Genomic DNA, 26,105 nt, shown 5'->3' with positions numbered 1-26,105 from the left:
AAATACATAGGATCATGCAGCAAGATGATAAAGCGTGGCAGGTTGCTGAAGCAGGGAGAAAGCAGGGTGACAGCACAGGAGATATACCTTAAGGTAAGCCCTGCACGTCTTCTCTCGTTTTTGGAGCTTTTTAATAGGGAAAAAGAAAATCAGAAGTTAGAAAGATTCTGGAAAACTTCAGAAAGAGAAAAAAAATACTCTGGTGTTTCAAATCCTGATTTTGAATGACAGCCTGGACATAAATCTAGTTTCTCTCCATGATGACTACAAAAGAACATCACACAGGAAATGTTTTTTCCCAGCTGTGGTTTAAGCCCAGCTGGCAACCAAAGACCACACAGCCGCTTGCTCATTTGCTCACCAGCAGGATTGGGGAAAGAATCACAAGGGTAAAACTAACAAAATCCATGAGTTGAGATAGACACAGTTCAACAGGTAGAACAAAATAAAATAAACCAGGGAATTAATTCACTGCTTCCCATGGGTAGGCAGGTGTTCAGCCATTCCCAGAAAAGCCAAGCTCCATCACATGGAATGGTTACTTGGGAAGACAAATACCATAACTTTGAAGTCCCCCAGTTCTTCCTAATTTCCACCAGCTTTATATGCTGAATATGATATCACATCATATGTATGGAATGGTCAGCTGGGCACAGAGGTCCCAGCTGCATTCCCTCCCAAATTCCCATGCACTCCCAAATTCCTTGACAGTGCAGCAGCAGGAAAAGAAGAAAATGCTGTGAAAGTGCTGCTCAGCATTAACAAAAACATCTTTTTATTAAAGATATGAAATATTTATTTCAGCACAAAATCCAAAACGTAGCCCCATACTAGCCACTGTAAAGAAAATTAACTCTACCCCAGCCAAAAGCAGCACAGCAACCTTTACTCAGGTGTCTAGATATCTTTTGCCCAAATGGTGGGGTTTGTATGAAAAGGTCAAAGGAAAAAAATCTGTGTGTGGGCACTTGATCTGTCTCTGGGAAAACTATTTTAAGGGCATCTAGGGACTGTAAATAAAACTATTGCCAAAATAACAGAGAACTGCATGAATCTCTCTCTCGCTAAAGGAGGATGAAAAAATATTTCATTTGTGGCTTGCTGACTAGGCTCATGCAAGGAAGAGGCTGAGAAATACAGCATTTCCTCTGAGAAAAAGAGGAAAGGTAATAACACTGTAATTTGTATTTAAACCACAAAGACACATTTTCTCTCAAATGTTTCTTGGAACATGTTTCCAGAGAAAACATTAATTCAAGTTTTAGTTATGTGCAGTAAGGCCTTTTTATGAAGATCAATTATAAGTCATGTTGGTGTCTTTAGAAGTCTAAGAAAGTGCTATTATTCTGCAGGAAGTTGGATTAAAATAAAACCCTGCACCTATGCAGAATTCCACTGATTTTATTACATGTTCAGGGCTAAAAGGATCACTGGATAAACATGCTGATTTGTTACAGAATTTCTGAGAGCTAATACTCATTTCCCTCACACTAGTTATAATGCATTCCAGATTTTAATATGGGACACAGCTATGTATTTTAGGACCAGTCAGCTATTGTGAATTATATCTTATTCCCTAAAGAAGGTAATTACAACTTTCTGCTGTGTATTTACTGCTGTTTTCTCTCATATGCTTATTCCAGAACTACACACATGCAGGAACAAAGTATTGATTAATGTTTCTGAAAGGAAAAAAATACCAAACCCAAGAGCAATTGTTATCCCAGCAGGAGGAGGTGGTGGGAGGTGTGTACCTTGTTATAACTCCTTCCAGCAGAGTCTTTTTCACTGGGCCGTAGTTCCTGAAGCTGAGCATCCAAAATGTCCACGAGCTGTTCCATCAGCCTCACTGATGAACTAACATCGCCAGCAAAGACCGGTCCTTTGGTGTGTTTAGCCAGTTCATTGGCCAGACTAGCAGCATTTTCTCCACTTCTGATCTGAAATGACAGTTTATATTATCTCAGCAGGGTCCCTTGTTCTGCTTGCGGCTCCTAATTCCAATTCCCTGTGTACCTTTGTTGTGGTGAAATAACCATTTGCACATACATCGAAATCTGTAACTAATTGAGACCAATAACGTTCTCTTTATCTCAGAAGATTAAAGCTTCTTAGATCCGTGACACACAAAAGCAGTTCTTAACAGCCTTCAAAACCAGAAATCTGAGAGGGACTTTTGGGCTCGATCTTCTATTCATCCTCACTTTTATTTTACTGCCATTATCAGACAGCAAGAAATCTGTTTGTTCATACCAGTGCTTGAGGCATTTGAAAGTCAAGTAGCCTTGCACTGACAACAAATTATCCAGTTTTCATAAACTTTGTAAATCTCAGTAGGGAAGAAAAACACAGAAAGCGGTTCTGCAGTCTAATCATACCATTATCAATGCACTCAGACAAAAATTTATTTATTACAGTGTAATTTTTACTGAACAAAAAAACCCTTGCTGTATATCAGAGGTTTTTCTGTGTGTTGTATAGTATTTGATTTTTTTAAGCAAATATTCTTTTGGTTTTTGAAAACAAGCAAAGCTACTTTGTTTTAAATAGTGATGAGAACATGTAATCACAAAATCAACATAAGAATTTAGAGAGGCCAAACCACATATAAGAGCCTGACTGTTGGCCAGTGCTTTGCACATGGAGTACACGTAACTCCTTCTACTTTTAATGAACACAGAGTAATAAAGACAACTTCAACAAACTGAAATATTAATGCTCAGAGTTAAAATCCTTAATCACCAGTGTACGCCAGATTAAAAGGTTTCAACCAACCTTCTGAGCCAGCTGATTTACCCAGTGTGAGGTACAGTTGCTAAGATCAGGGCCTTTGGGGTTCCACATTCCCGTTAAGACCACGCAGAGATACGAGGCAGTTCCTACAACAGATGTAGAAAACTACAGTGAAATGGAAACCATTTTTCTGCATGCATTCAGGAAATTGGCTACACTGTGCTCCTAAACAACATTTAATTCTGAATGCTGCTAATGGTAGTACTTGACAATAATTGACAAAAACGTAAGGAAATAATGTAGATTACAAAGAGCAATAAAAAAAGAAGTCAGTGAAAAATACCAGACGTTTTCTGCAAACAAACAAAAAAGCCCTTGATTTTTCCTGGAGCTCATCCAGAGGGGAGTTCATAATGAGAAAGGCAGCTGTAAGCATATTTCACAACAGTCTTCAAGCAATGCCCTAAAATTTGACCTGGATCACACAAGTGTAAGCGCAAGGTAATTCTGTGGCTACGCTCAAAGGACGATTGCAGATTATAACTTGACCATTGCCTGTAGATACTGCACTCTCTGGGTAACAAAAAAATCATGGGACAGACAGCCTGAGATTAAAAAAATCATCATGAGAGAGCTGTATGTTGCTTTTGAAATGTCTGCTTGACATCAAGACATAGTTTTAAAGGCAATACCTCGTGTTCCTTTGGGGCAAGGGCGTTCAACCATCATTCCTCTTTGTGTTTGAGGCCAGCTAATCCCCCTGGCCTCAGTTGGTTCACAGAATCTCTCTGGCAAAGGGAAAAAACTTGTCACGGGAGGAATTTTGGTTGTGGAAATGGGTGGCGGTGGTTTGGGTCCTCTGCTTCCTTCCTTTGTTCCTCCAGCCGATGTTGTGCTTATGGGACCTCTCTGTGACGTAGTGCTAGTGGTTGACACTGTGGTTTTGTAAAGCTCTGCTGAAGAAGTTATTGTCACTGCTGTGGTAGGCACTGCACAGGGAAAAAACAGAGTAATAATCAAATAAATTACTTCTGAATTATAGATAAAAAAGTTATTTAAAAGCTATTTATGTAGCTTTCAAGGATTCTCTGGTGTCTCCTTTCCTTTATCTTAATATTACTCTTATTGCTATTCTGGATGCTTAAGATATAACTTTGAATTTTTTTTTTTTGTTTTTTCTCTTTTTTTTTATTCCCAGCTCACACTGTTATGATGTTTCAGCACATTCTCCAAATAATCTCTTCTGTAATAAAAATTGATAGTTACATTTCTAAAAGCTGAAAGGCATACTAGGGAATTATCAGTACATAACAAACACGCTCAAAGCAATTAAAGATTACTTAATCACATTTGCAGCAGGAACAACTCAATAGATAGAATCATTTGAATCAGTGTGCCGTGAACAATGTAGTCCAGCTTTAACAACAAAGGCAGTGAGCTGTAACTAACGAGACCATTTTTGAAAAACAGACCCCAAAACTTCAAGTCACCCAGTACACACCTTCCAGGGCAATAATTGTGATAACATCTTCCTACCCAGCAGTTATGCTGCTTGAGGGAGCTGCATGCCCGATTAGCTCCAAGCAGAGGCAGCACCCAGCAGGTACCTGGCATTCTCCTCTTTGAACATTTGGGGCCTTAACATCCTTTTTTGATAAAGCAGGTATGAAGACACAATTCATACAAGCCAGTGGCAGGGACTGAATTTTCATCTTCTATGAAACACCAGGACAGGCTTAGGCCAAATCCCTTCTGCTCAGGATGTGCAGCTGCTCCTGCCACCGACCCGTGGCAGGAACTCATGGCTGGAGCCACTGAGGTACAGCCCAAGCCCTGCCAGGGCTTTCAAGCTTTGGAGAGATAATATAAGTTAATGCTAGTGGAGTCTGGAATGGCTGTGCAACACCTTCACATGTCTATTGAGAAACGATGCAAGTGAGCAAAGCAATTGCAACAGTTATCATTATTTCCAAATATTCATTAGTGTTCAAAATGCTTCACAAGCACAGAAAAGTACAGAGGCTTGTGCTGAGAACAAATAAGCTCACAAAAAAACTTTTCAGCTTTTTTCTTTCTCTTTTCTTCTTGTTCTGCTAGGCTGTTGCATTCTTCACTTACTGGACAATGCAGCTTCTCTTTAAATCATTAAATCATAAATAAGATAAAACCAAAATGAAGAGCAGTCTCACTTTTTTTCAGCAGTTGTTTTGTAAATCAGTGTTTTGCATAATATTAAATTTCAGCCATTTGGCAAATTACAGTTTTCTCAAAACCCTTTTTCAATTATGTTTCACTTATATTAGAGGTTTCTAATATTAATTTATTTTTTGTTTGCACATTAATTTAGGGTGAAGTTTTGATCATCATGATCTGTTCAAGACTAAAGGCAAAGATGTGCCTATCATTCCTCTCCTGCTCACAAACTTTTGCAGAGCCTGTCTTCTCTTCAGACTCACTTTTGGCTGCTTGAACACAGCCTGTGTAATTGTGCTGAACTTGTGGTGTAGCCAGCGACTATTGAAACCCTCAGATCTGTTCTGCAAGTGCTTGCCTGACATCTTGTGAAACTGTTCTAATTTGCTTTTGATTACAATGCATCCAGCCTTCTAGTGCTTCCCAATTAACATTTGTCAAAAGCACTTGCAATCACTTGCACAAGTGTTAGGCAAGGCCTGCTGAATCAAGTCCTGGGGAACAGGGAGCTCGTGGGGATGGAGCATAATGCAGGGGACAACCAATTATTACGATCCATCTCCTAATACATTCTGCTAATTAATATATATTTAAACATCAAAATGGGTATTAGCATTATTGCAATTACTACTCAAACCCTGTAATGTTTAGGACAGTTTTGTCTCAGAAGCAAAATATCAGTGTCAGAATTTATAAAACTCTTTGAAGTTCAGTGGTGGGGTAACAAGTTTCAGAACATATTTGGTGTTACTCCCTGAGCTAAAATAATTCTATTGTCATTACACAACTTTTGTTAGTACAATTTTCATGCTATCCATTAAAATCAATTTCAAAGCCTATCACCCATGATTTAAAAATGGCCTGCAAAGCATGGTAGTATTACATAGAAATATATAAGCAATCTCACATTGTAAGAGAAAGACTTTAAACCAACTCTCGCAAAAAAAAAAAAATGAAAAAACATTGCAGATAACTTCTAAGAGCTTTTCTCCTCAATCACATTTTAGAAAAGAAGTCAGCATATTTAAGAATGCACCAGGAAACTTCAGACAGTGCTGGAAGTCTGGGAAACAATGTGGTTGAAAACTAATAAACAACTAAACACATCACTTCAAGGAAGTGAAGCTTCCTTCTGAAAGCTAAATCTAGCTTTTAGAAGGCAGGTCATTTTGTTTTTAATGACCTGTGGGAACTTAGTCTGCTTGGCCATTCTCCTGAGCTGCACGAAGACACATGACAGCCGCCACCACCTGATGCGTCTCGTTCCGAGAGCTGAGGGCGGCAGCATCTGCGGGCTCTGCCTCGCAGAGCACTTTGCCAATACAAGATAATGGCAGTGATGATTAATAGGCTGCAACAGAGAAGAAGAACAAACTCCATGTCAAGGTTATTAACCTCTTGTTCTAAGCAGTAGAGGTGAAGCTATGTAGTTTTTGTCCAACTCCAAAAAAGCCACTTTTACAATGTGAGATTCTATTTTGACTTTTTCACTAGGCTTGATATGCTGAGGAGAAAACTAAAACCTCTTCTGCCTTTTTTTTTTATTAAGAAGAAGTTCTTCTTATCATCAGCTGAAGACAGACATTAAAATTAAGAAAATAAGAGAAAAGAACAATAAGAAGTAAATCCAAAGACTCAAATTGAGGTATAATTAATTTACATTTGTTTCATGAAGTTCCTAACATCTGATTTAAACAGTTATGTATCCTATCTGTTACTAAAAATGGAGACACCACTGGAGTAAAACTTAACACCTGTTTAGCAGTGTAATGTCTATAAAAAACTTAACACAATTGCTGTAGGACAGCAGGGGAATAGTAACTTTCTTTCCCCAACTATCAGTGAAGAGCAGATTTAGAGGAGGCATACAAATTATCTAGCATTCCTTGCCAAAAGGTTTCTATTCTAGGCAAGAATAAATAAGTTTAAAAAAACCAAACCAAACCAAACCAAACCTAAACCAAGCCAAAAAAACCCCAAACATTCCCACCCATAATACAACTCTAATCTTAGATTTACAATTGTGTTAGTTGTAATGCCCAAATGATGTGTCACTTCTGAAAATGGTTTCATTTTCCCCTCTGGCATCCAGGTAATTTGAGAAATCAGCTGCATGGATTTTTCCGTTAAATGTGTATTTTTATAGTTCAGGTATTTCAATTTATTCGGACGCATGAAAATCTATGTGCCCACATTTACTCTCAAGAGGTGTCATAGACAGAGCTGCTATATAAAGCAACAGAGATCAGAAACCTGTGCAAATCACAGTTTTCCTGCCTTCTGCTTATTACTGTTCTGTACCTGTTTTTGTGCTTCAGTGAATAGCAGGGAAGGTACTAAGAGTCACCTAATTACCTATAGGTGACTCCAGCTATTATGTTAGTCAGTACTCTATTGACCCTGCCAAATCCCATTCAACTGAAAGTGAAATGTTTACACAGCCATTTATAAATTTATACCTTGAAAATGATAACACACGTGACAAAAAAAATTAGCAAAATACCTGTGGTTAAGAAATATGCTATCTGGTCCCTATTATATTGTCTTTCTTGTACAACCACTTTTTCATTCATCTGTAGTCTATCAGATTTGATATACTAGTACAGACCCAATTTACTTAATTTGCTGCATGACTTTCTTGTAGTTTCTTGGTGTTGCACTAGTTTCCTATTACTTCAAGACCTTGGTGATGCTACTCTCTGAGTTTCTGTTCTGTCCATACTCACAACATCCATCTCTTCCTGCAGTGATCCAATAATACTTAATGATGGGTATCATGGCACAAAAGGGGAGACAACTACAGTTTGAACAGTTAGCACAAATTGGGATGAGTGTAGATGAAATCTCTCCCTAATGCACTAACGCAGAACAAAAGGATTTATCTTCTTTTTGTTACCAAGGAAACCTTACAATGTAATGCTCATATTCACTTTTTAGAGGGAAAATTCCCTCATTCTTCCTGGTCTTTTAACTTAGAATTCCTTTTAAAATTCATGTTTCACCAAGGATTCATTTGGACCCTTGGCACCTCCTGTAGAAAGAATGTAACTGGATATATCCACTAATTTTACCAAGGATATAAAAACTCTGGTTTGTCTCAAATTTTTCAGTGTCTTTTTGCAAGACCTGATATATTTGATTTCATTTTAAAATTAGGGTTTTGATTTTTAAATGCTTTTTACCCTTAATCTTAGAAAACATGCTCTTCTGCAACATCTGAGCGGTGCTTGACAGCTGTAGCTCTGAAAACCATTTCTATGTCTACCCCAGAGATGCACAGCTGCAGGCTTAATGTTTTACACGTAGCATTGTCTTGGCAGACACCTTGCAAATGCACCATCTTGGCAGACCCAAGCACTGCAGAAACAGGAGGACCCCTTGCAAATGCAGTTGGGGCATTTGCTCAGCATCAGATATGCAGACATGGAGCCCAGGGACATGGTTCAGTCCGGGACTCGGCAGGGTGAGCTTTATGGTTGGACTTAATGATCCTTCCATCATTCTATGATACATCTGTGTACTATAATTTCCGAGAGAAGCAGGAAGAAAATAACATAAAAAGAATAGGGTTAAGGGAGGAGTTCTAAGGGCAGAAGACCCCACTGTCTGAGTACTAAAGCAGTAGTCCGTCTCCAGCAGCTACAGTTTTAGAAATCTGAAGAGTTTCTCCTGAAGACTAAGAAAATAAGGATACTGGGAAAGTCACAAGAAGAGAAAATGGTGTAGATTTGCAGCAAGAGCAAGGTCAACATTAGGTTAACTGCAGTGGTATTTCAGAGGTTTCAACAGGGAGATTTAAAAATGAAGGAGACAATACAGAAAACAAAGCTGGAGTTTCAGGCCATGGACGAGCCCAAGTTTTGGCCCTGGGAGCAAATTTGAAGGGAAAGTGCAACTCAAGTCTGACAAATTCATCTTTTATGTAGGAAGAAAGACTGGTGTTTTTGAAGCACTTGGTAGCTGGACATTGTGGTGTAGACAAAAACTAATAGCCAAGATAGATATATAATGGAAAAACTAAAAATCAGTGTGTGTCTTATCTATCATTATTTCTCACTTGGCAACGGAGGGAACACAGATTACTGAGTTTTCCACAATGGTCCCAAGTTACCCATTTGAAAAGAAAGGGCCATGACTTCCAATTTTGAGACACTGACCTTGTCACACCATTAAATACTTGATATTAAAGTACTGTTGCAAAGGACACTAAAAGAAAGTTCTTGTGTTAGGTGACTTACAGAATGTTATCGTAACTCCTGTGTTGTTGAGTACATGATTGAAAAATCTGAGTTGACCACAAAAAACCCAAACCAAATTAGAATAAAAAAGCATGAAAATGCCGTTCATCAAGCATGCTTAAAAGCTGATCTAATTCCATATGAGATAAAAATCTAAATATGTATTACACATGTAGATCCTTTATATAATAGTCGAAGGACTGAGCTGTAATTTATACAGAATTTATATTGAAACAAAGAGGAACTGGAAATATAATAGAAATAAATACAGAAGTAGATACCATAAAGAATTTCTCCTTGCTTTTATAGCAGTATATCTCAAGGACAATTATGCTAGATAATTTTTCCTTTCACTTAGTAGTTTCTAACTACAGGCTAGTGGCTTGGGCAAAAGAGGAAATGACCTGAAACATATTCTTAGGTTTGCAATGTACATACCCACATAAAATTAAAATATTGAGTACTGGCTTTATCTAAGGAAGATACTGTGTGTGAATATATGCATCACACGCGCAAATAAAATGAGTGTCTTCATTTGGTTTCTTCTTTTTGGTTTAAAAAGGCCAGAATCAAAAGATGTTTACTGATGTCCTAGTGCATTTAAAACCCAAACTCATAACTTACTCAAATATTCCTTTACTATCTTCATGGGTGAATGGGCAAATAGCTCAGAGGAGAGGCAAGTACCCTGCAGGATGCCCTGGACCCATTCTCGCCTAGGTCTTGTTGGAATAAACAATTTCTGCTCCTGCCTTGCATGCCAGCAAGGAACCCAGGAGGAGAAAAGGGCGCTGGTGGATGCCCAAATCTGGTTTTGAGAGCAGCTGGGATGTGGCCAGCACATACACTATAACTTAAGATCTTGAAGACTCTCTCATAATAAAAACATTATGAAATGTCTTACTAGAGACATTTGGAGGTTTACTAAAGTGAAGAAAGGACTCCACAAAGCCTTTTCTGCCCCTGCTTTTCCCTTTACACTTTTTCTTCTATGCAGTGACTTAAAGATTAGCTTTTTTCACATTCAGAGCAGCTGCCTGAACTGCAAAAGCTACTTAGAGCCTGCACCTCCATCTTCTCCTCTTACTCTTAAAGCTTTGGAGAATTTAAATTGCATCTTTGTCTCAGTTGAACTGAATGAAAAGTGGCATGCATGAGAATGTATGAAAATGAAACCTTTAATTTCTTTTGTTTTAATTGCACAGGTGGTTTATCCCTCTGCTAAGAGCAGCCCCAAAGCCTCCCTAGGGAATGGACTTGCTCAATGTACAGAGAGAAAAGCTGGCCAGTTCCCCAAACACCTGTAACCTGCCTGAGGCTGCCTAGGTGTTGCCAGGGAGGTCTGTAGGAGACTGGACAGATCATCCATGGCTTTGGAGATCACTAACATATTGGTTTTACACCACCCTGTTCTGCTGCCTCATATGCAGTTTTGTGCCTGGAAAAGCTATATGTGCGCTGTTATAATTGTGTGCATAATACAGTTTGCACTGCTGTGCATGAATCAGCTTTGCTGAAGCAGGACAGCTACTTTTCATGTGGAGAAGCCATTATTACCACTTTCTTGAAGTAGAAAAAACGGCTGCTAAACATGCATAGCAGTTAGATGAGAGAAGTGAAGTATGACCTTCATTGCTAAAGCAGCTTTTGCTGCATATATCTTCTGCCACAGAGCATTTCTCCTGGTATTTACTCTCCTCTGTAGATGTTAATATGAGGCTGTGCCTGTTCGTGTCATTTTTAGGGATTTCTGACACCTAAAGACCTCCATTTTTCTTTTCCCTTTTGACAGTTAGTATCTTTCATTTTAGGAAGCACTACTAACTTCTGGCAAGCTGGAGTGCAATTGTAAGAGGCTTACTGAGAAATCCACTAAAAAGATGTCAGACAATCTTGTCTAACCTGACATTAGAAACTGTGAAAATAAGGCTGCAGAAAAATACTTATGCTTGGTATTGCACATTAACCCCATATGTCTCCTCTGGGACCTCCCAGCACACATTGCTCTCCACTGCTGGCGCCAAGAAGTTAAAAGGTCTGCGTGTGTGCTGTAATCAATTCAGAAGGCAGGTAACACTGAGTGGATGGGAACAGGCTTCTGGCTCAGCATGAAGCAACTCCAACTCAGTTCAGCTATTGCAGTCAAACTGACTGATGGTATAAAGTAAATAATTCCCCAACTCATTCTCAACCACAGAAAACCTACACACTTGCATTTGAAAAAGGAAAAAAAAGAAAAAAAAAAGAAAAAAGAAAAAAAAGAACAGCACGAGCCTGTAAATGAAATAAAGTAATTCTATTTCTCTTCAGAGGTTCTGCAAATTTGTCTTGCACCACTGTAATGCTGCTCAGCTTAGCACAGTGCAGACAAAAAACCCTTCCTTGCCTTTCTGTCATGAGCTAAATCTAAGACCAAAAATATCATAACCAAACTTATTTCTCTGAAGGGAAACACCAAGAGATCAAAAAGGAGGAAAAAAATAAATTCTTACCTTGGGCAGGATCAGGTGGGCCAAACTCCAAGGAGTACCGCAGAATGAAGTTGTTATTCCACACATACAGCTGGTTGTCTCTGGGGTTGTAATCCACTGCGGCGATGTACTGGTACTGGTTGGGAAAAGGAATGTCCACGTGCTCGCCTCTGCTCAGCCTGGTGTTGTAGATGTAATCGATGGCGTTCCTGCCAGTCTCGCTCTCGTTGTCCTGATACACCGACCGCACCACGTAGAGCACACCACATATCATGAAAGCATTGGATGCTGCCCGCTTGTCATAGGTCGTTTCCCAGGTGGCTTCGAAGCGCAGAGTGTAGGGGTTCAGCTGGCTGATTACTATCATCCCGTTGTTTTGTTCCGTAGCATAAATTACCCACAAGCCATTTTCATCAACTGCCAAGTCAATATCAGTCTTTCCTCCCCATCGGTACGGAGAGGTGTCATGGTAATTAGCATAATTGATTATAGCCTCTCCACTCTTAATTCTAGTCCTCAAGTCAAATTTTACTATGTTCCGAGTTCTTTCCTTGTTGAAAAAGACAGCTCCGTCATACACTACAAATCCAGTACCATCCACTCGGTTTGGGAGTTTGTACGTCGTCTGCTGGCGTCCGTTCTGGAAGTCCTCTAAAGAAGCATATTCTATCAAAGTATCCGTGCGATATGGAGTCCATGGCATGAAGTATATTTTATCTGCAGCCTGGAGAGGATCTTTGCACCAAGCACCTGCTTTTTGTTCAGCTTCATATAAATACGGTGAGTCCACAATTGCTTTCAACGTCCCCGGGCAAACAAAAACTAACAGTCACAGAGAGAAGTAAGACAAGAATTACGTCAAATTAAGACTGTCTCATAATACAAATTAAAAAAAAAAAAAAAAAAAAGAAAAACTCAAAAAGGTAGGTAAATCATAATGACTGTGTCAGGAAGAAAAAAAAATCAATTTAATTGGCACTAGATTATACCTTATGTTATAATTAATGCAATTATCACCCTTTATCATCCACTTTTCTTAAAGTTACCATGTTCTTGCTGTACCAGTATGGAAAGTGGATGGGAACTGTTTTCACTAGTACAGACCAAGGCTCAATGGCATACACAGACAGCTGAAAATGTAGAGCTACTCTTGCATTTTCGTTTCAGACTTTTAGTGAGTACACATTAACGCTCCAGAGCTTTTAACTGGTGTGCAGCAGTGTGCTAGGTCATTTCAGTCCAAAAAAAATCGCATCGACTTGTTTAGAACTTTAAGAAGTGGTGAGGCTGAAAAAGGAGGTGCCTCGATTAAAAATAAAGGAACAAAACAAATCATCAGGTATATAGAGAAAGCAATTAGGAGCAGAGAAAACAAAACACAACCAAAGCAATGAATGAAACAGACCAGGAAACCCTGTAACCATGGCATGCTATGGAGAGGGTTCTGGAAGCCAGGCAAGATGACACTTGATTAACAAGAATTTACCCAAGGGGGAGAGAAAGAGAGGGAAAGAAAGACAAAGAGAAAGGGAGAGAAAAAAGCAAGGGAATCTTCCCTCCAGCCCAAGTACTTCAGACACTATACCCCGCCACCTACTTTAAGCAGCCAAGTCACTTTATTGCAAACAGTCGACTTCTTTATGAGGTGTACTTATGAGATCCTGCTGATTATCATAATATAAGAGTGTTGTGGGGAGGGGAAGGGAAGAGGTTAACATCCATAAGGCACATAACAAGGAGCTGGGGTTTGGACTGTATACGTTATTTACCTTTTTGCTCCACTTCTATTTTAAGCATCGGAAGAAAAATAAAAAAGTGCAAGGAAAAAAGAAAGAAGATTAACATAAATTGACTATTAGTCTAAAAGATTAAATTAGTAACAGACGCTAAATATAGGGAGAATAAGAACTGCACTATATTGGATAAAGAGAAACAGACAACAGGATAACCTAGCAGGAGAGAGATTCTACGGTTACGCAAATGAACATGGATCAATCATTTTAGTAGATTAAGGAGGGAATACAGATATGTTGACATGTAGTTTCACTTAGTGAACCTGAATAAATAATGAATTACTTTACTAATACATGCTATATACACCCTTCTTCTTCTAAAAGCATAATTCTAATCAAGTTGTTTTTTACACAACATATTAATTTATCATATATGTGCAAGTGCACACATACATATTGTATTAATTGATAATTAGAAATACAAAATTCAGTAAATTAATTATATAGGTTTGATTATGTGATTATTAAACCTCCCCCATCTTTGCCCCAGACATTTCCCTGCTTTTCTTTCTTGTAAAGAAAGCAGCTTGCACCCTTTGGGTCTCCTAAGGCTGTATTTTATTTGTTTTCCTGAATGTTAATCTTGAGAACTTTTGCCACTTCTTTGTCTATAACTGCAAAATCAGACTAGAAGGAATAAGCAAAAACATCTAGAAAAAAAGAAGCAAAAGCACAGTAAGCAAGAGGAAAAGAGAAGACAAAATTAACAAGTAGCTCATTCAGATATTCTCCAGCATCATCGATTAAGCCCGAAACAGCAAGCTAGTATGCAAGGACAGTATTGTGTTTAAAACAAACATCCACCCTGCCACCATACATGGAAGACATAAACTGAACCCAATTAATAAAGTTATATTACTATAGCAATTTTTCCCCCAGGAAGTTTTAAGGAAGTTACAGAAAGATATATAGCTGAAGCCCAGCTAGTAAATAGCTTTTCAATAATTATTTGCAATAAAACCTATTTCATATACTCTGTGGCCTTTGAAGTATGCTCCCTTGGTTTCATAAAATGACCTGGAAAATGACAGATGTACCAAGCTGTGTAACAGTAGCTGCTGAAACCAGGGAAGTGTATCAAAACTATTTGCACAGTTATTACATTTCCAGTATTACAATATTATCCTGAAAAAAGCCTCGGTATGTTTCATATAAAGTTTTGGATTTTCAGTTTCATTTAATAAAATTATATGTGATTATTCTGGGAATGATATTGGCTGAACTGATCTAGTGTTTCTTCAGGAAACAATTCCAAAACTTTACAGGGGAACCAGAGGGTGTCAATATTTTCAAAATGTGCAGTAGTTTTCCTAGCCTTTGTACCGTTATACATCTTTAGGTAAAATACTCATTTTTCTATAATTTGTAATTCTGGATTTATCCAAGTAAACAGAAGATGTATTCTGAGGTGAATTCTTGGGTTTCACCATTAGTATTAATGACTTTCAGATGATTCTGTTTGTGAACCTCTATGCATGTGCTTATTTCTCACCAAAGAGCAACATTGACACTGTACCTGCTTAGAATTAGTAATAGGAGATGGGCAAAAAATTAGGGATAACTAAAGTCATTACTGGCATGTCTGCTCTGCATGCACTGGTATACAGCTGTACATTTTTCAGGGACAGATGGGCTTATTGAAATAAACAAATGCTGCAAAGTCCAATCAATACACAGAGAGAGAAAATAAAACACTTTAAAATGTTTTCTATTGAATTCCTGAGTCCAAAATAGGCTTAAAATAAAAATGCACAGATATCCAAAATGGCACTTTTGATGTTCTTTATAAAAGGGCTGGCTTCTGTTAGTCAAAGTGCCAACATACATCGTGAAGCATAAGTGAGAGAAATGTCAAGTATAGTACTCTCAATCTCTTTGTAATTTAATTGATAGGATCCTTATTATTTCAGGACAAAGCAATGTCTATCAAATTTGTCTAGAATTTTTGTTCGAGATCCAACTGAGTATCTGAAAAGTTGTTTTGTTGTTTTGGTTTGTTTTTTTTTTCACTTTGAGATGCAAAAAAGGAAGCATTTATCAAGCACTTTCAAACTTAATTAAATTTGCAAAATGAAGTACTTTCAAATAAGCAAAGCAGCTATGCATTTCTGGAGGCCAGCAAGACATAGAGGAGCTCATAAACTGCATTTTGTACAAGGGTGACAGCAACTCCAGTGCGTAAGAACTCTCACCTTTCACCACAAAACCTATTAAAATTGCTGTTTGTCATCTCCCATGAACTGAAAGCTACCACAATGAGCATTGCAAATTTTTCAGTCTTGCAGTAACTGAAGATGAAATTCATGAAATAAATGAACTTTGGTTACAAGTGCTGTGATCTCCTCCCTTCCTGGGCCCACAAAAGCTTATCCTACCTTCTTAAGAAGTCTCTTACACTGATACAGCTGCTATTTGCAAATCTAATGATTTCAGTCATTCTGTAAATTTAGATAATGAGCTCTGGAGCAAGTAAGGAAATAAAATTTAGATTTGGTAACTGGAGTTTAGAAGTCATCAAAAAAAGGGACTTGGAAAAATAACAGGATAGGCTTTATGGGACAGGGAAGAAAGAGAGTCAACAATCAAAATGGCTACTGAAGCACAATGTGATTTGAAACTAATCTTCAAAACTCATTTTAGTAACTGGCAATCTTTTTGATGACTGCTGGTAATGACAGGTGATGCATCTTACAGTTCTGGAATTGGGCAGTGTCATCACTGTACATGCTGCAGTTGACAAACTCCAAAACTTATAGATTTTGAAAAACAGAAAAGTGTCCAGAATCCTGAATTATGATAGACACAGAATTACAGAGTTCAAAGGTTAGGCCAATACAACTGACAAAAATAAACACTTTAAAATTAAAGTAACTACAAGTTAGAGTACAGGGTAGGCCGCGCTGTGGCACTATACTTCTGAAACTGGAAAAGAAAAGATTCCTGGAGATAGCAATACCCAATCAGTAGAACATATCCACACTTCTCTTCCTAAAACAGCATAAGAAATTATGGTTGAACATTATTTGCATTACATTTTTTCCTCTATTAGCTAGCCTACTGGAACTGGAAACGTAACTTCTTGTCACTTGACTGACCTCAGGTTTTGGAATCAGAAGCACTGCCCTCTTTCTGAGAATTTGGAAATGAAAATAGTGCTAAAGCAGAAGTGGTCTTTGTGGAACAAAACTTTGGTTAGATTGGGGTAAGACATCACTCCTCAAAAGTGGCAGAAGAAGAACAGTTACAACAAGCCACCAATACTACACACAGGAGGAATGGTACTAGGGATCACTGTTTGCAGTAGGCTTCCAAACCTACAAATGGTACAGGGAAAAAAATCAGCAAGCAACCATTTCACAATGACACAGCAGAAATGAAGAAAAAACAGATGATCTGTGCTTGGCCTTTAACAACAGTGAAGGTTCAGTATGGTGAAGCAGTACGTAGTATTTCAGTTTCAGAATTCTAAATTTTGCAGAAACAGTATGGACAGTTTTGGCATGGCTTTGCTTATGCCAGAACTCATTTCCTTCCTTTTTCAGTATATACTGTCACCACAGTGTTTTTGCATCTCAGACTTGGCCTGTTTCCTGTACCAATAGAAAATACAACTTTGGTTAAGGATTACTGCAGATCAAGAAATTCACGACTAATAATAACTCAAAGGAATGATCAGTGCACTGCCCAAATTCCATTGCAAGCACAGCTATTTCTCTGTTGAGTTACGGGACGAGAGAGAAGTCACTGCAAAGAATGAGCTTACAAGAAAGCAAAACCAGTTAAAAGTGTCGAATCTGCAGAACTTTCATGAACATGCATACATGTCAATAAAAAAAGCATTAATTATTGCAAGAAAATAAGAAGTATGCCTAAATCTACTGAACTTTGGCACTAAAAAGAATATTGTAAAAAACTGCTGAAGTAGCCATAACTTCACGTTTTTCTATCTCATCCTGTTTTCACTTTTACTTTGTTTTAAGTGAAAAACTCTATTTTGCTAGCTGATTCAAGATACAACTGATATTTTGTCTTTCAATTAAAAGCAAACATTTCTTTTTCACTCTTTTCCCCTTTGCTTTTAAAGAACACAGTGTGAGTACCTTTTTAATGAATTATTCACTCTGAATCTGCGTTCATTTATAACGAAGCACAAAATCCTTTTACAATGTCCCCCAACTGGGTCACTTGCCTCTGAATGTCAGTGCTGGGTTTTGCTGTGCACCCAAAGTCACCACAGCAGCAGGTAGCCTTTCAAGTAGATCATGATTAAAATTGAAGTCAATTCCTGCTTTACAAGTCTGTGAGCCAAGCCAATTTGTCAGCAACTGGTTGCGGGCAAAAGTACAAATTTCTATCTGGCCTATTGAATAGCTAATTTGAGTTTGTTTTCTGGAAAAACAGTAGCCTTAAAAGCCAAACACTTAAGAACACAGACAGACTCTTGGCCAGCATCACACCATGGCTTCCTTCCACACTTTGTGAAGCTAATTGGAGGCCCTAGTCTGCAAGTGCTTTGCATGCATAATGGGTCCATGGGCCATAAACATATGCTTCTTTTCCATGTAACAGCACTCCAGCTTCAATTGTGAGGGCCAGAGGAAGTGAGCAAGAATAAAAAGATTATACTTACTGTAAGGAACGCATTCATACTGAACTTCTAGATATTTGTATGTTCCAGGACAAGGATCAGGAAACACATCTGACCCAGTAACTACTATACACTGTGTTCGGTTGTTGCACCTGTAATGGGAAAAGAAAGCAAGCTAATTAATTTAAAATTACATTTAATTTGCTAGTTCATACTAAAGGACTACATTCAGTGCTAACTCTCTTCACACTTGGGCAGTTCAATCCATAAGACAACAAAGTTAATTAATACTAATTAGCCAAAGTCCAAAAGAAGACTTCAGGACAATATTTTAGTTCAGGCTCTATACTTAAAAATTTGGGGAATGATGCTATCTTAACTGTCCCCACTGGTAGAGACAGCTGTATCAAGTAACCAAGTTTAGACTGATTTGATACTACTGTTCAATAAAATGAAAACAAAATGCAAAGACAATATGATTTAAAAAATGTGCAATTTTGAATAATGTATAATAACAACAATGAGTAATTCCTTCTATCTTTAGAGACATACATCCTGCTGAATGGCTTTACATCTCAGACAGATTTTTCTTGTGATTCAAGGAAATTATTTTGGTTATTGTAGACAAAGAACATTAGCATTTCCATTAAAATTATTTTAGGAGCAATTGGTGGACTCTGTTAGGCTACAGGAAGCAGTAAAGAAAATTAATTCAGATGTATTCTTGAGGAGACGGAAACATAACAATTATTTGCTTAACAATGAAAAAAAAATGCATTTTCATACAAAAAAGAACTTTATTATAATGCCTCTAATTGTGAGGACCTACTGAACTTCAGGTTTTTGAAGGGTAATAATAAAAATAATTACGCTAGATTTTAGACTACTGTTTTTTCCAGAACAAAAAAATAAAAACCCAAAAAAACAAATATTAGCTTGGAAGTTAAAAGTGAACAGTCACCTAACCTTGAAGAGATGGTCAAAATGTAATACAGGAAAACAGTCACAAGGAAGAGGAAGGAAAAAAAGGTAAGGTCAGGGAGTTTGGTGACTAAAAGGGAAAGAGCTTGGCTGATCTTCTCAGGGGTTAGTTTTGTTTGTCAGCAAACTGAATAACAGAAGTTTGAACTTAAGTAATAGACTAGCCTTTGACTCCAGCTGTACATCAACTTCTCTACTGCCCTACTTCTTCCCATACTCCTGAATACCACATAACCCAAGCGAAAATAATCTGCCTTGTATCAGTGGCTTTCCACAGCTGTACAGCACCAACAGCTATTAGAATAATTCATGCTACCTCAAAAAACGTAGAGCAAACATATTCAAAAAACTCTAGTATAAATTACTTCCTTTTTTATGCAGTAATCAAACTAGCACAGAGCCAGTCAGGACATGCTGTGCCTCTCAGCTGAGCAAACTCAGAGACAAAAGCTCTCTAAGTTGATCAGTTACCTATACTATTCTTTTTCCTCTTTTTTAAAATTTTTAAATTTTTTTTTTCAAAGTTGTTTATTTCTACCATCATAAACCTCATAATTCCAGAACTGATTGGAAATAGTCAGGGATTTCTGTATATACACAACCATGGATATGGATAGGTGGTGGGAATTCATCTGCCACCTTTTCCAGAGGGTGAAGCCAGGTCCCCTGCACAGCTCTTGCACAAATAATGCCATCCCACTCCCACCCCAATGGCTCAGTCAGCCAGTGCAGCAGCTCCTGCAGGACATCAGAGACTCTGGAACGACTGACACACGCAGTGGCTTCAGACCCAGGCTGAAGCGGCAAAATGTGCACCCAGCTTGCTGAGAAAACCACTGAACTCAGAGTGTAAAATGTGAAAACGTGCACACAGCCGCTCCCACGGAGGACAGAGTGCTGCTGCTGTGTGTGTGGTGTAGATGGAGGCCGAAGAAGCAGGAGAAGGCATTGTGGCCCCAAACCTCACAGGCCACTTTGCAATATCCCCAGTACAGGGGTTTGTATGTGCCACACCTCAGGTACACTAACCAGCATGAGAAAATCTGGGATGTAAGATTTTGTAACAATTTTTTTTAAATTTGCATTTCTCTAGCAAAAATCTTATGCTGAAGCCAAAGTAATTCCTTTAAGACTTCTCCTAGTGCATCTTCAGTATGATGGTTTCCACAGCTTTGAGCTGTATGAAAATTTTATTTTATACTCAAATGAGCAGCAATTAAGACAGAATTATTTATTTGTTACAAAATAAAACGAGTACATGTTGGGAGAAATTGCTTGAGAATGAAGCCAACCAAGGTCATATTTAGCAGTGAGAGAAAGATAGATTAATTTCCCTGCGAAGAGTTGTTTTCTTCAGTTTCATTTTCTCCCAGTAAAAGATTCATAATGCTGCCATCAGCCAGGAAACTGAGAAGAACTTCATGCTAGGTTTTATCAAAAGGATTTGTAATAATAATTCAGAAGAAAATGCAGGTTTTTTTCTTTGTATAGTAAGTGTCAAAATCAAACTTCTGGCATTGAGTGGTGTTTACAGGAAATTGATAACACTACAAAACCTTTTGACAATTCCTTTAAGAAAAATTTCACCTGCTGTGCAAATGGTCACCTTTTGCTCCCCTACGGCCAAGACCATTGTTACAAAACAATGAGTTATGTCCACTGCTGCAGTATACAGCAGTGCTACCAGGCCCACCAGCACTTCCCCAAGAAGTGGAATTACTTGAATAACTACATGAATAAGGTATTTGTGCTCTAAGTTATAGGTTTGCACATTCAAATAACTGATTTTGCTGCACTGTTGGCTGTTTGATTTCAAATTAAAGACACTTGGTTAGGATATTCACAGTTTAAGAAGTTGACATTCAGGTAACCATTTTTTACCTATTTAGAGGTCATATTTCCATTAGAGTGAGACTTTTAAGACAAACCAACAGCAACTATAGCAACTGTCAATCCTAATTCATAGGTTACAGAGAAGAGATGAGGAATAAGTGAATTTTGTAGAGGTAGTTCTGAGACAAGTAATTCAGGAAATTTATACTACTGCGATTTGTTCTGTGAATAAATTAAAGCCTTCTGTCTGCTGCACTGTTTTTCTCTGTAAAACCAGGGATACTTCTCTGTTAGCTATTGGCCTATATACTTCTGCTATTGTCTGCAAAAAAAAAAAGTTTACGAACTGGTAAGGGTTTCGGTTGAGCTTCTTAAAGACAAGAAGCCCCAAATTCTGTAGCACATTGGAAAAAAGAGACTCCACTCTCCACCAAATAGCACTCAACAGCAGATTATCCTACATGGCTACAGATTATGAAAGCTACCACAGCAGAACTTCATAATTTTAAGAAACCTTTACACTTAGAAACACTGTGCTTGAAGAAGAGGATATTCCACTGTTACAGCCTTAAATCTGGTGGCCCATTTATTTTGTAATGGGCAAGCACCTTTTGTGTCGCAGGATTCTCCAAAACAAGACTATTGTAGAAATAAAGTGCCTTGAAAATTACAAAATTGGCCTAGACACCATCAGGAAAAAGAAAAAAAAATCCAAACCTCAACAACCTGAACTGGCGAATAACTTGAAGTCCCTCATTCCTTTTAACCAAAGTTATTTTTTTCTACGTGTTATATTGTTAACTTGGTCTATCTATTCAAACTCTTTTAGAATTGTTCCAATGAAGGTGTGATACAAACCAGCTGTAATTTCTACAAACTTGAGAAGACAAATCACAAATACTTTGGTGATTCAGTGTTTGTAATCTAGTGTTTAAGTTCTCTGTAGGTTTTAAATACCATTTCAGTGTTCTGCAATCTACCTAACTGCATACTTCCCCAGCATATGTTAAAATACAGACATTTTCAGGGGATTATGTACAATCTTAAGATTCATAGGATTGCACACTGAGAAATGTCTTCACACTCAAGAAGAACTCACAATACTCACAAAGATTTATGATGAAATGACTTTGCTATTTACAAGGAAATACAGCAGATCAGCAAAGTATAGCTTAGTAACAGTTAACTTAGGAAAGGTAATGTATGAATTAAAATTGAAATGCTAGTTAGGAAAGGACTAAATGTAGTAATGAAAGAATGACAATTCAGGTTCTTGTGCTAGCAGCGACAACAGTTTTGCAAGGGGAAATGCAGGAATTATCACTATTCTCATGAATGCAAGGAGCAATTGTGTACTTTGACTCACGTTCCTTCTGTATTTTAGTATGAATGAAGAAAGGTTACATCTTCATAATGCACATGCATCACTTAGAGTAATCTAAAAATCAAATGGAGTGCTTAATTAACAGTTACAGTATAATGTCTGAACTCCTTTCACCTCAGGAAGAAGACTGTGCAAATGAGGAATGGCCCTTCACATTTCAGATGAATACAGAAAGAAAAAGGAAAGTAAAGCAGCTCCAGCAGGGCTGGTATTATCTTCTTCTCATGATGTAGCCCTGTCCCTGCTGCATCCATCCTCTCTGCTCAGCTATAAGGACAGCTGTATTTTCCATGATAATTTGTTTGTATTTCAACTCTAATCTTGACTTGCACAATTCCCAACAAATTGCTTTTGCTTTTTTTATTATTATTATTATTACCTTATGCTTATTATTGCACTTTTTCATGTGCAATGTATGGAGATGAGATTCCATGTGCAATCTATTGTGCGAGGTGTTTTAATCAATAATCTTGTTCTGCTGATTAAGCAGGGGCTTCTGTTTTGGCAAGATAACATTAGTTTCTCCTGTCATGCTCCCAAAGCTATTGGGAATCTTCAGCAGATCATTAGATATGCTACAATAAAGCTTTGGTACATTCTCTTTTCTTTCTTAAATTGCTTCTTCACTGTCCTATCATTCCTCGTCACTGCTGGCACTGCATTATTATTACAGCTCCCCTGAAACTTGCACTAGAGCTATGTCTGCAGGCCATAGGATGCCATTTTCAATTGAAGCTTCTGCTTGAAAATATAAATTAAGAAAATTTCATTATCTCCTGCCAAGGGCCATTATTCACCATTGTTCTAAGGAAGATTAAAAACGCACAATCTATGGACTTGAACAAATACTCCAGCATTAAAATGAAAACCACAGTGTATCATGACTGGACCAGAAAGTGAAGCAGTGGGATCTGAAAAACAGATTCTGGAATGATATTAGCACTGCGTGGATCAAACCAACTGACTGAGGGGAGAGGTCATCTCTGTGGGCAAGTCACATCTGACACAGAGAGATACAAACAGATCCTTAACAAGTGGTTCTTGTAGTTTGCATGAAAAAACGTCCACATTGCAATGTATCCTTCAAATGCTTTTGTTTGCATACACAACTTTGACAAAGATAGTAACATAAAATAAACATCATGATATTTTGAAAAGTATATGGATTAATGTATAGGCAGAAAAAACCTATCAAAATAATTTTGGGTATTCCTAATGCTGTATTTATGTGAATGTAGTGTTTCCTTAAGAAGGGTGAAATGCAAACACAGCAAACAGTCACATGTAATTAACTATTAAAAAAAAAAGATACAATAAAAACCCACATTTAGTAGGTAAAATTAATTTTTAGTAACATTATTGATACATCAAAAAAACTATCTTGGTATGTTTTGAAACTTTCAAGCCAGTTCTGATGATATTTCTCTTTCAGCATATTGATTAAACACTTAAAAGCCAGCGTGATGGCATGTTCCTGCATATCGCCTGCAGCAACCTGCTTAAACACCACTCGAGGCACGTAAACTCTGAGCTGCAGCACCACATACTCCATATGGTCTTCTTGTTCCTTATTCACCCTGGGTGAGCTGCAGTCTGAGTGAAAAGATATGGGAATATGGGATGAATGCACCTTATGTGATGACTTACACTGAAAAATTCCTGAACCTCATTACCCAGAGTAAGTAGCTGTCTTTACAGCTGTATTCCTAATGGTCTACAATTGCCATGTGGGATGTGGTTTTGCTTTTGTATGAATATTCACTAAAACTCCACGGCTGTCATTAAATGCAAAGTTACAGATGTATGAAGACATCAGATACTACTCAAATGCTACGTTTTATTGCAAAACTTACATATAAAATAGAGAACAGAGATCTTATTTTAGGGATGTTTTGATACATAAGTATGTACAAAAAAATGCCACAGCAGATAAATTTAAAGGCATGTATTTAAATTCTGAGTTTCAAATTCACCTCACAAGCCTTACATTATTACGTACTGAGACCTAATGAGTTAGCAGTTTAAGCCTAACCAAAGCCTGGAATAAAGACCTGCCGAGAAAATCCAGCCTTCCTGTAAAGCCTGGCTTTCAAGAAGGATTGGCCAGCCGTCACTGCTGTTTCCACAGTGCTCAAGCACTACCCTTCCCATGCAGGATGAGTGAGTGCACACATCCTACAGAGCCACACGCCCCTGGCCTGACACACTGACAACGTTGTTTATTAATTTGTAAGATTTTCTAAAAATTGTTTTTGAAGCCCCAAAACTATTATAGGGGAATGAGCATGCAAAAAGGAAATAACACCTATTTTACTGAGCTCAAAGAGGAAATGGATTTAGTGAGCTGTGCTTGGTAGTTTTCGTTAAACACAAAAGGAGATACATGAGCAGGTATGATAGCAGAAATTGGCCATAAGAGCTGTATCTAGATATTGATGACTCACCTATAACTGCTAAAGCAGTGAGGCATCCTACAGCTTGGTTTGAAAATTCATGAACTAGCCCTAGGATTTTCTATGCACTTGGCAATATGACCATTACAGTAATAAATCTGGGGGATCTGGATGAAAAATATTTGCGATGAAGAAAAAAAAAAAGGGTGTTTTTCCTTCTGTTTTCTTTCAAAATATAATATTGATGATTTGTTGAATCTTCCTAATTACCAAGTAAACACATATAAGGAAGCTAAATAGTGTATAATTAATATTGTAGGAAAAGGTGCCCCATAGCCTTGTTTCCATTTGCCCAATAAAAAATTGCAATAATATTTAAGTGCTTTCTTTACACAATGTAATCTTGTGGGAGTCTAAGGGTATGCATTAAGCATAAAAACTCCAAATAGACAATAAAACACAGCATAAAATATGCAACTCCCATAGGCCTTTTCTTAGAATTACTCAGTCTGATTCACTGTCAATGAATGTGTATCAGACTTGTATGGCAAAGTAATTTAACTATATTTCTTGCTTTCAACCTCTTTCTTACAACCTCTTCTTACAACTTCTTACATTTAGTTATGACCCATTTGCCTTTTAGTTTTCATGTCTCTAAGTTCAAAGCAGTCACTGTTAAAATGAGGAATCTTCTCATTTACTCACATCTAAGCTATCAGAAATACTTTTTCTTGTTACAGTTCATCCTTGTTCTAATACTTTTCTTATTGGTGTAAATGCTATTATTATGGGGTTATCATTAATCTGAAACTGGAGCATCAGATAAAACAGGGAGAGGAAAAAAAAGAAAAAGGAAAAAAATAGTGGATTCCAGTGGAATACATAATTCCCACTTTCTCTTGGTATTTTTACATGTTTTTATAATACTCCTTTTCTATCTCTACTACTTTCTACCACATATACCAAAGGCCTACTAAACCAATCAGAGTTTGTGAAGAGATGGCAGTAAATCAAGGACAGTAAAAGTAAGTATCAAAGATGCAATGAGGTGTGCAAAGTAAATGGAACAATCTCCTGGTGAGGTCTGCGTAGGTGCAAACCAAATCCCTGTAAGAGTATGAAGCAGAAGAGACCTGTTCTTTAGAGAAAATGTTTCTAATGTAACCCCACCTGAGGAATAAGAAATGGAAATACAGTAATTTTTGTAATAATAATAATAAAATAATAATAATTTTCATATTATTTATGTGCATGCATATTTTGCAAGCAAGCTGCAGCACGGGATTACAGGCAGTGTACATCTTAAAACACCGACTAAGCCAAGCAGATCCGCACTGCTGAAAAGTAATAAGTTCAAAAGATCCAATTAAATGTTTCACCATTTAGACAAAATAAATAGCCTGCAGCTATGCTTACTTACTAATGAAAACTTTAGTAGTGCAGCATCGTCGTATCTGAGCAATTTGCACAGATTATTCACACCGAATGAGCACGAGTG

At 37.6% G+C, this 26,105-nt stretch overlaps 1 protein-coding gene across 34 annotated transcripts in view; it reads right to left on the bottom strand.

The window, feature by feature from the left end:
* Window positions 1-26,105, bottom strand: part of ADGRL2 (adhesion G protein-coupled receptor L2) — a 388,299-nt gene that overhangs the window by 35,283 nt on the left and 326,911 nt on the right. For 23 of the 34 annotated variants that reach the window (XM_038143888.1, XM_038143903.1, XM_038143890.1 and 20 more), the window contains 7 exons: window positions 18,059-18,168; window positions 13,405-13,419; window positions 11,657-12,457; window positions 3,426-3,722; window positions 2,776-2,879; window positions 1,755-1,940; window positions 88-126 (listed from right to left, as the gene is read on the bottom strand). In XM_038143888.1, coding sequence (XP_037999816.1) covers window positions 88-126; window positions 1,755-1,940; window positions 2,776-2,879; window positions 3,426-3,722; window positions 11,657-12,457; window positions 13,405-13,419; window positions 18,059-18,168 — 1,552 coding nt within the window. The remainder of the gene's footprint in view (window positions 1-87; window positions 127-1,754; window positions 1,941-2,775; window positions 2,880-3,425; window positions 3,723-11,656; window positions 12,458-13,404; window positions 13,420-18,058; window positions 18,169-26,105) is intronic. The other 11 variants (XM_038143904.1, XM_038143905.1, XM_038143914.1 and 8 more) reach the window with 3 other exon arrangements.

The sequence above is a fragment of the Motacilla alba genome, chromosome 8 (genome assembly GCF_015832195.1).
Source record: "Motacilla alba alba isolate MOTALB_02 chromosome 8, Motacilla_alba_V1.0_pri, whole genome shotgun sequence".
NCBI classification, from domain to species: domain Eukaryota; kingdom Metazoa; phylum Chordata; class Aves; order Passeriformes; family Motacillidae; genus Motacilla; species Motacilla alba.
Note: the sequence above shows the minus strand (reverse complement) of the source record. Positions and strands in the feature narration are given on the sequence as shown.